We start from the raw sequence: 12349 nt of genomic DNA, 5'->3' as shown, positions 1-12349 counted from the left end.
AGTTTAGAAATAGGAATGCTCTCCCATTCATGTCTAATACAGGCCTCTAACTGTTCAATCGTCTTGGGCCTTCTTTGTCGCACCTTCCTCTTTATGATGCACCAAATGTTCTCTATAGGTGAAAGATCTGGACTGCAGGCTGGCCATTTCAGTACCCGGATCCTTCTCCTACGTAGCCATGATGTTGTGATTGCTGCAGAATGTGGTCTGGCATTATCGTGTTGAAAAATGCAGGGTCTTCCCTGAAAGAGATGACGTCTAGATGGGAGCATATGTTGTTCTAGAACCTGAACATAGTTCTCTGCATTAATGGTGCCTTTCCAGACATGCAAGCTGCCCATGCCACAAGCGCTCATGCAACCCCATACCATCAGTGATGCAGGCTTCTGAACGGAGCGTTGATAACAACTTGGGCTATCCTTGTCCTCTCTGGTCCGGATGACATGGCGTCCCAGTGTTCCATAAAGAACTTCAAATCGTGACTCATCTGACCACAGAACAGTCTTCCATTTTGCCACACTCCATTTTAAATGACCCCTGGCCCAGTGCAAACGTCTGAGCTTGTGGAGCTTGCTTAGAAATGGCTTCCTCTTTGCACTGTAGAGTTTCAGCTGGCAACGGCGGATGGCACGGTGGATTGTGTTCACTGACAATGCTTTCTGGAAGTATTCCTGAGCCCATTCTGCTATTTCCTTGACAGTGGCATTCCTGTTTGAGGTGCAGTGACGTTTAAGGGCCCGGAGATCACGAGCATCCAGTAGAGTTTTACGGCCTTGACCGTTACGCACAGCGATTGTTCCAGATTCTCTGAATCTTTTGATGTTGTTATGCACAGTTGATGATGATAACTTAAAAGTCTTTGCTATTTTATGCTGGGTAACACCATTCTGGTATTGTTGCACTATCTTTCTGCGCAACAATGGTGGAATTGGTGATCCTCTTCCCATCTTGGCTTCTGAGAGACACTGACACTCTGAGAAGCTCTTTTTATACCCAACCATGTTGTCAATTGACCTAATTAGTGTTAATTGGTCTTCCAAATTTAAATATTTAATATTTAATTTCCCTCTGGGATTAATAAAGTATTTTTGAATTGAATTGAATTGAATTGAATTCCAGCTGTTCGTTATATGCTCAATTTCCTTTTTCCAGCCACTTATTGCTACTTGTCCCAACTTTTTTGTGATTTGTTGACACTGTGAAATTTTGAATCAATATATTTTTCCTTTAAAATGTTACATTTACTCAGATTAAACTTTTGATCTGTCATCTATGTTATATTACGAATAAAATATTGACATTTGCCATCTCCACATCATTGCATTCAGTTTTTATTCACAATTTGTTTAGTGTCCCAACTTTTTTGGAATCCGGTTTTGTAGTTTCCACAAAAAATTGGGGTAGCTTCGCCATTGCACCTGGTGGTGGATAAAATTGTTCCCTCCGCTTACCAGGATCAGTCCCTCACGCTACCTCGGACAACCAACAACAAACAACACCTATATTTTTATACACAAGTAACTCACTACAAACTTTAAAAATTCCTAATGAAAATAATATGCAATAGAAATGAGAAATCGAGTCCTCTTCTAAAATAGCAGGAAAACAGCTCTCAAGGCAGATATACAGGAAAGCTTAATGCCATTTGTTTGTATTTTGACTTACAAGAGGACAGTTTATAAAAAAAATGGTAGCTTGTAAAAGTAACAAACTCACTTTTTTATGCATAAAGTCCAACTTATTTTCCAAACTTCTGTTCTGCACAACCCTTCACTGTTTCCAACAGTACGATTCACACAAATTTCACTGTTTCACAGAAACAAAAAGTGAATATGATAATTTAAAAAAAGACAGCTGAATATCTCCTTTACTTTTTGGTTTCATGTACAGCTATTTTTAAGCTTGATACAAATAATAAGTCCATCTTTGTTGATTTGACAACTATTTTGTTTGTAAGGTCAACACACCAGCTTTGAAAAGGCAGTAGCATTCTCCAACCCACCAGAGCAGAAAAGTTTTCCTCCATTTATCTGCTGCCCACAAGTTTGCTTGTTTGTTTAATTTGAATTGTCATGGCAACATGCAATCCAAAGAGTTAGCTAATTTTACTTATCCTTGAATTATGCCAGAAAGTGTGTGCACACTGTGAATCCATCAATGTTTTGAGTATGTCTGACCAATAAAAGTTAAGGTGTGTAACCATGTTTCATACTCTGGTATGTGAGAAGTGATCATGAAACCAAACAAGTTTCAGGTTTTTCACTAAAAGTACTCATTCATTTATTAGTGACTTAATTGTTGCCCAACATTGATATGTCATTTGTTGCCATGGTGGCAAACAGTTGTCCCCACGTCCTTGTTTAGCCGTGCTTTATATGTCAGGCTGCAGATGGACGAAGCCAACTCAAAGTACAGTCTAGCTTCAAATGACTTTTTTTTTTTTTTAGCTCTAAAACAGATAAGTAGAACAAATTGCCTCTCATCCAAAGTAATGGTTCATAATTATTTGCTCAGATAAAAGGGGCTTCTGGGTGCAAAAAAAAGTGCTGGAAGGCTTTTCTGTCTGTGTGGCAAGCAGACCATTGATCTATCTGGATGCAATCTCACTGGGCAGAGGTGAAAACAGCTACACAATAACAAGTTTTCTTCTGGCACATTTTGCGTCAAACTTTGAGAAACTTCATATGAAGTTTGTAATGAGTAAGAACGAGCTGCAATAAACTTCACAGATTTGCCCTGCAGGACTTTGAAAGAGCAAATCTTATTGTCATGTCCAAAATCTTAGAGAGCTCACCAGGAAGTGGTGTTATAGACAGCCATGTCCAGGTTGTACTGCTTCTGTGTTGCCTGTTCTGCTGTTTTTGCCTGCTTTTAACTGAGTAGTGCAACAGCACAAGATTGCCAAAGCACAGCGCTTAATAGACGTGAAAAAAACAACTGAAATAGAGTAAATGTGACGATCGTTTACTCTGGTGATCATCTTAGAATTTAATATTCTCTACAACTTGTAATATGATTCTAAGGTGGTGCGTACAACAAATGTCTCTTTAGTGGAAAGTGCCATTGAGGTCAAGTTTTCATTTTATTGTAAACTCACCTTTTTTATTTTCTAAGTATTAAAAACATTTTAATGTACAAAAAAAGTAATCTGAAACTATTTAGAAAATACATTTAGACAACTAAAGGTCTAGCATACCTTGAATGAATGCATGCCATCTGCTGCCTTTCATGCCAAAGATTTTGACTAAGACCATCTAATGTAGAAAAATTACAAAGATGCAGCCATTTCTTTGGTCAAACTACGGAAATATAAATATTCACAATTCTATGTGATAGCACCAAATGTCACACTCAGAATACATGCTGTGAATGGCTCTTATCTACTACCACAAAAGTTGAGCCCAGAATATCTATAAAACTGATCTATAGTTGCGAAAGCTAAGGCTAACTATGGTGGCCATCTTGAATTGGGTAGACTACAAAAAATATTCCGTAGCAGAAAGTAATCAGTAGATTTGCATGTACAAGTTTGATCAAATTTTGTTCAGTGGTTCAATAGAATGTTTTAACAGGCACAGGCATCCACAAATACCATCTTCTGCTGTTGCATTTTGGTGGCAGGCAAGCAACAGTATTAGGATGTTTTGCAGTTGCCATGAATTTGCAACAGACTATAAATCTATGTTTAAGCTTTTAGCATGTTTGTATGGTTGCTGTATTGCTTTGAGTTGCCTTGAACATAATACAGAGACTATGCTTAAAGTTTAATATTTGGAAATATTCATAAACAGGCAAGTCATCACCCACAGCTACCAACGTTCATTACATATAAACTAAAATGTAAGTGAAAACAATTAGCCTCTGTAAACCAATGCAAGCGTTCAACATTTTGCATGCTTATCCTAAATCCTATAGTGCTCACAGCAGCTAAGAATATCCAGATGACGCCTTGAGTTGGCAGATGACAGATGGCCTCAGGGCCACTCTATCACCAATGAATCAAACTGCTCTGGCAAACAGCACCTTTCTCAATATCTCCTCCTGCCATTCAGCTCCAACTCATGCTTCTTTATTATCTGTATGAGAGCTAGAAATCAATGAGTAATCACATTCACACTGTCTTTGGCTACAGACATTGGGGGAACACATGGGCATGCATTCAAATAATTGTGAGTCTTTGTTTTGAATCCACAGAAGTCTAATTCACAATCTGTGTTGCGCTCGTCAGAGCCGACTCATTTTCAATCAGTTAGCATCGCAGGATATTTGGTTAGTGCAGAGATTGTGTTGCTTTGTTGTATAGTTTGAAACAGCAAGTGCAATTTTGAAGCTTTATTCCCCTCTGCAGTTGCTGATGCATACCTCAGAGCTAAAGTATCGAAGAACATCCATGATCAGAACAGTTTTTATGCTCATTTTACTATTTGAGGCTGTTGAAAAGAAGAATGCACTGTGTTTTAGTTACATGTTAGTAATACACAGCAAACAAAAAAGGCATACCGTGTTCAGGAATGTAACATGTTTTATCACGACAGCAACTTCCAGCATTGGCATATTCCAATATTTGGATTGTAAACAGCTTCAGTTATTCATTTGAGAACACCGCTGTACCAACAGAGCCACATCAGCATACAATGAAAGCTTTTTATTGTTGCTGCTCCTGTGTTTGATCCAAGTAACCCTAATTATTTTTCTGCTCACATCTGCACAAGTTAAATAGAACTACCTGTATCTTTGGACAAAGTACCACAAGCCTCCGCTTTAAAGATGCACATCTTACCACATCTGAATTGGGCGATGTGGGAAACGGCTCCAGCAATTCCTGCAGATCACAGCCATTAAGTATTCATTTTGTTTTTTTATCCCTTTTGAAAAATGCTTGTGAAATGTGTGGAGACAGCAGCTTGCCCATCTCAATTATTCAAAACACTCCAGCATTGTGGCTAACGAAAGAGTTGCGCACGATAGTGCATAAACATTGTTTTTAAGAGACTGCCCACTTCTTGAATTCTGATCAGCTTCGTTTCCCCCTTTTTTGTTTCCCTTCAAAATGTACAATAATACACAATTTAATTGCACATTTGTTTTTCTTAAAAGTAACTAAAACAAAATAGTGCTAGGAGTTAGATATCATTAAAAGGCACAAAAAAGGTAGACATTTGAGTATATATATATATATATATATATATATATATATATATATATATATATATATATATATGTTTATATATAAACAGCTTAAATTAGCAAAAAATAAATAAACGCTGAAACATTGCTGAAAATGTAGAAGAAGCATAAACCAGCAGGAGAAAGCAGAAAGAACACAAAAGTTGAAACAAGTGCAAAAAAGGTGGAATTAGCTGAAAAAGTTAATATTAGTATAAAAACAGCTAAATAGTAGCTGAAATAACTGAAACTAGCAGAAATAAGCTGAAAGAAGCATAACAAGTTGAAATTAGCAGAAATAATTTAATTAGCTTGAAAGTAGCAGAAATTACCATGAAAAACTTGAATGTATCTGAAAACAGCTGAATTTAGCTAAAATATGCTAAAAGCCTAGCTGAAAAGGTAGAATAAAATTAAATTAGCAGAAGAAAGCAGAAATAACATATTTGTATAATTAGGCTGAAAGAAGCAGAAATGAAAACAAAAAGTGGAAATTACCTGAAAAAAGCAGAAATTAACATAAAACAGTTGAAAAGTAGCTAAAAATTGCAGAAAGAAGCTATAATTACCAGAGGAAGGTGGAGAGAACATTTTTGCTGAAATAGGCTGTAAAAGGTGGAATTAGCTGAAAAGGCAAACATTAGCATAAAAACAGCTAAATAGTAGCTGAAATAAAATAAAAAGTTGAATCTGGCAAAAATACGCTGAAAGGAGCATAACAAACTGAAATTAGCAGAAAGAAGTTAAAAGCAGCACAGAAATGTTGTACCAGTAGTTAGAAAAATTTTTAAAGGATCACAAAACAGCTGAAAAAAATACCTGAAATTAGCTGAAAGTAATTGGACATTTTTTTTTTTAATTTGCACAAGGAAGCTGAAAGAAGCTGAAGCAGAACAAAATGTGAAAGGAGCAGTAAAAGGTTGTAAACAGATCTAAAGATTTGAAGGATGTAAAATGAGCTCAATTCATTTCCTATGAGGAAAAAAAAAAGGCAGAAAAGGCTAAATACTTCAAAAAGCTAAAGTTGCACCAATGCCAAAAGTTGTAGCACCCTTATCCTGAAGGAGCTGAACATTTTGATATATGATTTGTTGAAATAGTACAAAAATTGTTGTAGAAAGATGCCAAAAAATGTACGGAAGAAAAATGCATCACAATTGTGCAAAGGCTGCATAAACATTCACACAATGAGTATAAATGCAATTGTCTAGTTGGTACAAACATTGTATAACGTGCTCATACGAAAGAAATGGACTGTATGTTAATTAGCTTGATGAAACTAATTTATTTGGGGGGAAAAACAGTAATATTAGAAAAATGAAACAAAAAAATACACCAGTGGACATTTTTACTCCTACTATCTTCCAGTTTAGCTCCCCTGTTGAAACCTAAACTATAAAACTACATCAAACTTCACATCTACAAGTAGACACATAGGACAGTCATAGCTACAGTCCAACTTATGTCTGTAATCCATCAGTAAAGGTAATTCCCCCCCCCCCCCCCCCCATTTCATCCAACACGCCAACCATCTGGTCTCAGAATGCGTACTGCATCACAGAGAAAAAACATGAAAATATATAGACCCTTCCATTTTACCATCACCTGAGGAGATGAGATAATACAGCATGAAAATAAATGATGTTGAAGGATGGAGAGGAGTGAAGGCAGAAGTCTAAAGCATCAGAACTGTATAAAAATCTAATCCAAGCAAGGCTGCTTTACCGTTTTGCAGCTGAACTTCCTGTTATTAGCGGTTTGATCCAAACCATTTGTATATTTGTGTATTTTGGTTGGGCTTTAATCAAGCATGCCTCAGAATGTGCTAAAGCAAAACACACAACAAGCTTTCAAAGATGACAAAATATAAACTTTGATTAACTGCCCTGATGAAGACAGCTTCACTTGAGCAGAGGATCAAGGCACAAACTGAGAACGTTCACTAAAATATGAAATTCCCCTCCACTGGGGGGACGTGATACCTTCATTCTTACCTTCCTCCCAACCCTGTGGACTTCCAGCATTCTTCTCGGTTTTGCCATCTTCCTGCAGGCCGCCTGTTGCCACTATCCTCCAGGAGAACTCTGGGGCATCCTTAAACTGCTGGTTGCATGTTCTTCTGTTTCCAGGACACTGGTTATCTAATAAAATGAGAGACATTTGGATAAAATATAAAATACTCCAAAAATAAATGAATAAAATAAGTACTAACAAGAATTAAGAAGATCACTTCCTCTGCAGTTATACTAAACATTGTTCATGCTAGAGCTGACTGGGAACGAGGAGTGGTGACAGGAGCAATTTGTTTGAAAACCACTAAACCAGTTGTATGAATATAAATTATAAAGGTTCTTCCAATTATCGAACAAAAATTAATTGCATTTACAAACAGGGGGAAAAGGAATAATTACTGAATGCCGCACATTTACTCTTTTTGATTAAAAATCCAAAGCTGAAGTAATTTAAAATACCTAAACAGACTCCGTAGCTCTCAAGGCTGAAAACTAAGTTTGCATATAATTGTCAGAGTTCCCCCTTCTGCGAATGGCTAAACAAGTTAAAGTTTTTTTAATAAAAAAGCTGGCTTTGGCCACCATGCAACCAAAAACAAATACTTCTTGTAAACATCTTTTAGGGCTCAAGAAGCGAATTGAAAACCTGTGACAATTTTTACTAACAAAATGAATGTGATCTAAATTAGACTGAGTTCAGCATGCAGAAATGGTAATAAAACACTGAACAAGCCTAAAAACCAAGGAATGTGAATTTATAAGAAACAGCACACAGATACTTTAATACAGTATGACCAAGTACTGAGAGTACAAATCAAGCCCCAATCATAATCCCTCCACCACTGTGCCAACTGTTGGCGTTTGTGGTGATCTGAGATCTGAAAGCCCCAATTATCATCCCTCCACCACCATGCCAACTGTTGGTGTTTGTGGTGATCTGAGATCTGAAAGCCCCAATCATCATCCCTCCACCACCGTGCCAACTGTTGGCGTTTGTGGTGTTCTGAGTTTAGTTTTATTGTATGAACGCTTATGAAGCATTCACACTATTGTGATCCATTTTGCTTCCATCCATTTTTCAGTACGATTCTCGTTCCACAATTTTTGTGCCATTTCAACATATCCTATATCAAAATGTTCAGAAGAAGGGTGCTATGACTTTTGGTATTGGTGCAACTTTTTTTTTTTTTTTTTTCAAAAAGCTAAAGAGCCTTTTCTGCCACTGCTGTTGCTCATAGATGAATTGAGCTCATTTTACATACTTCAAATCTTTAGATTTGTTTACAACCTTTTACTGCTCCTTTCACATTTTGTTCTGGTTCAGCTTCTTTCAGCTTCCTTGTGCAAATTTAAATATTATTTCCAGCTACTTTCAGCTAACTTTAGGAGTTTTTTTTTTTGACTGTTTTGTACTTAACATTGTTTCTACTAACTACAACATTTTTGTGCTTCTTCTAACTTCTTTCTGTTAACTTCAGCTTGCTATGCTCCTTTCAGCTCATTTCAGCAAGTTTCATATTTTCCTGCTATTTTAGCTACTATTTAGCTGTTTTATGCTAATTTTAGCTTTTTCAGCTAATTCCGCATTTTTGCACTCATAACGTTTTCAACCTACTTTGGCAAAAATGTGCTCTCTCCACTTTCTTCGTGTAATGTAAGCCCTTTTCTGCCATTTAATCTACCTTTCAGCTATATTGTTTGCTCATTTCAGCTTGTTATTAGCTAATTTCCAAATTTTTATGCTCACTTCTGTTCGTTTAAACCTAATTCAGTAAATATGTGTCCTTTCTACTCCCTTCTGCTAAATTAGGCTTGTTCTTCCATTTGAGCTACATTTCAGCACTTTTTTTTTTTAGCTTATTTCAGCTGTTTTTCAGCAAGTTCTTCTGCAATAAGCATTCACATTACATTTTTGCAGGAAATGCAGTTTCACTAGTTTCTATTATTCTGCTCAGCTTTCCAGTCAAACATCTCTACTTTGGTCTCATCTGTCTAAAGAACTTGTCTTGTAGTTTATTCAGATGCATCTTTGCAATCATAAGTTGTGAAATGTAAATTAAATTTCAAATATGTAGGCAACAAAATGTTGGAAATTGTTTTCACACCATATTAAATCACTTTATATTGATGCATCTTTTAAAATCTCTTTTTATGCATTTCCATAAATTCACTCCACAGACTGTTGAGCACATGTTCATACTTTGCTTCATCAATTTTAGCTCGCCCCTCAGCTCATAACCCTACATAATCCACCATTCCTCTCTGTCAAAGTATGTTTTTTTAAAAGCTTTTCCTGGAATCCATTCCCATCAAGCCTCATTTATTTAGTTGCTTTCTAATTGTACCATCATAAATTTTAACTTTTAATGTTCTAACTGAGGCCTTCATAGTCTGAGATTTAGTTTCTTGTTTTTTTTATTTTATTTTCTATAGCTTCAGAGCATTGCATAATCAGACCTGGGTGTGAATTTGCCGAGACTCCTGGAACGACTGGCAGTTGTCCTGAATGTTTTCCACTTGTGAATACTTTTTAGCTGCAAAATGATGAGCTTTAAATTATTTAGAAATTACTTTTCAGCCTTTTATATGCATGGGCAGCAACTGTTACTTCTCCAAGATTATTACTGAAACATTCCCTTAACATTTATATGTTAAATATTTATATTGTGGTATTTTGTTCCATAAAATGCAAAATGTGAGCTGGTATGACATTTTTTTTTTTTTACTATTATTTTTTATTTAAATCACTGAATCCTTGAATCCTAAAGTTCCACAAAAACAGAGATGGTAAAAATGTGTATGCGCTGGTTTTGTATTTTTGGCATAGTTGCTTTGAAATAACACATTTTGCTCATCCAAAGTTTCATTTACCTACATCTAGGAACCACTAAAGGCATGAAAAAAAGAAAAGAAATAATGTAATGGCTTTGCATCTCTTCAAATGTATTAAGGGCAATTAATTATTAATAAAAAAAAAGGTATTTTTCCTCACACTTGACTTGAAACGGAATTAGAATACAGAAATGTGTTGTTGCTGTTATATAAAATTCTGCTTAAATAAATAAAATAATTGTATCTGGTATATGTGGCCTGGTTCACTGTTTGCAAACCTCATGAAGACTTGTCCCTGTTGTTTGGTAAATCACTTCTGAGACAGCTTGGTCACTTTTAAATGACTTTTCACACCAACCCTCTGCAGGACATGAACTCAAGTGTTGTGCAAAAAGGTCACAATCATCGTTAGATCTTGACCACCAGCATGGAAATGTTTACTAATGATAACTCCCTGATGCTGATGGTAAAAAGCTAAACGTGATTCACATTTTATGTCATAGTTTTCTTTTATGCTGTTCTAAACGCTTAGAAAACAGCTTTTGTTCTACCATTAACGGGAGGAGACCCCACTATACTGAACAACCAATCTCTAAACTTCTTTATTCTTGTTCAGGTTTTAGAAAAATTGACAAACTCTCAAGTCAAGAAATATTTAGATTCTTTGAAAATCTTACCTCCCCAACAATCTGGTTTCATGAAACAACACAACGACTGCTTCGTTGAAGGTTTTTAATGTTGTTGTTGAAGCACTGGATGCTAAGGATTATTGTGCTGCACTTTAGACCGGTCTAAAGCTTTTGACACTGTGGACCATGACATCTTATGTCATAAGCTCTCTGAAATTGGTTTCTCACACCAATTATCTCTCAGATCGGATGCAATGTGTACAAAATAATGATACTTCTTCCAGCTATGCAACTGTCAACAATGGTGTACCACAAGGTTCAGTCTTAGGACCCACCCTCTTCACAATCTACATAAGTAATGTAGGTCACATCATTCTTGATGCATTCTTACATTTATATGCTGATGACGCAGATGTTTATTGTCGAGCTAGAACAGTTGCTAAGCTGTCCAGATGACCTGACTGAAAAATGCTGGATTGTATACCTGGATTATTGAGCATGGACTTTGTTAACAGTTGTTAAGGTTTTGCAGCTTTTACAGTCTGCTTTCAACATTATCAGTCAGATTTTTTTTCCGTCTCAAACTTGTGCTAAATGCTGACAAAACCAAAGGGATGTTGTTTTCAAACAGGAAGTTGGTACCAGCAGCCTTTCCTTTGATTTTATCGTTGAATGGTGTCCCTATTGAGTTTGTCGATTCTTATAAATTCTTGGGTATCTTGGTCGATGCACATCTCTCTTTTAAGTCTCATGTTGAAAACTTGGTAAAGAAACTGAAAGTAAAACAGTTTCTAAGTTTTATTAAACTCCATCAAGTGGTTCAGAAGATATCTTGCTAAAAGAGTTGACTGAATATCAGCAAATGTTAGTTGGCTGTGGCAGCCGACTTTGGATCTGGTTGTCTTCCAAATTTAGAAACTTATAGAAGTATATCCATCTAGCACTGGACAGGTTGCAACTTCATCACAGGGTTCATATGACAAACAAGCAAAAACATCACCCGTCTTCACCTTTAGCAAGAAATATTTTAGTTAAAAATGCTTCAGATTCAGGCACATTTGATTCTCAGAAGTTTAAACTCACAAGTTTAAAATACTTAAAAAATAAAAATTGATTTTTGGAAAATGTTATCTATGGGCTGAATCTAAGGTTTACAAGGTGCTTTAAATAATAAGGTCACATTGAGGCTTTTTGTACGTGCCCTTAAATTACCGCAGTCCACCTGAGCCTTTACAAAAAAAACACAGCAGACCTTCCAGAGCACTTAGTGCCATGAACCGTGAATCTTTTTATACTTGAAGCTTATCATTGGGCAAAAACACTGATTGCAACAGCTCATCACAGCCAGTGACCTTAAGAGTTGATGAGGTATGGAGAAAAAGAAAAGTTCACGGTTGCAGCAAAGGTTTTTTTCTATCTTTACTTGAGTAAAAGTCTGTGTAGAGGAATGAGAGTGTCCAGTTGTAGAAGGCTTTATTCTTGTGCTGAGCAGAGTGAAGCAGTTGTTCTGGCTCAAGTAGATAAAGACAAGCACATTCAATTTCAGTTTACACTGATTGAAACGCCCACCAGAGTCTGACCAGCTGGTTTTCAGTAATCACAGGCCTGCATACTGCTGCAGGGTGACACTTCCACAATACAACTCAACTTCAGGACATGTTCTTTTAGAGTCTGATTGCTGCTTTTTAACAACAACAAAATAATTATATA

At 36.3% G+C, this 12349-nt stretch overlaps 1 protein-coding gene across 1 annotated transcript in view; it reads right to left on the bottom strand.

Moving 5' to 3' along the window:
- The window catches only part of alk (ALK receptor tyrosine kinase), a 241592-nt gene that overhangs the window by 213007 nt on the left and 16236 nt on the right, over positions 1-12349 (bottom strand). The window contains exon 3 of the mRNA XM_037695394.1: positions 7149-7307. Within this exon, the coding sequence (XP_037551322.1) occupies positions 7149-7307 (159 nt within the window). The remainder of the gene's footprint in view (positions 1-7148; positions 7308-12349) is intronic.

Source organism: Nematolebias whitei, chromosome 21 (genome assembly GCF_014905685.2).
Source record: "Nematolebias whitei isolate Nwh7 chromosome 21, NemWhi1, whole genome shotgun sequence".
In the NCBI taxonomy this organism is placed as follows: Eukaryota; Metazoa; Chordata; class Actinopteri; order Cyprinodontiformes; family Rivulidae; genus Nematolebias; species Nematolebias whitei.
The sequence above is the reverse complement of the archived record's forward strand: the minus strand, read 5'-3'. Positions and strand labels throughout refer to the sequence as shown.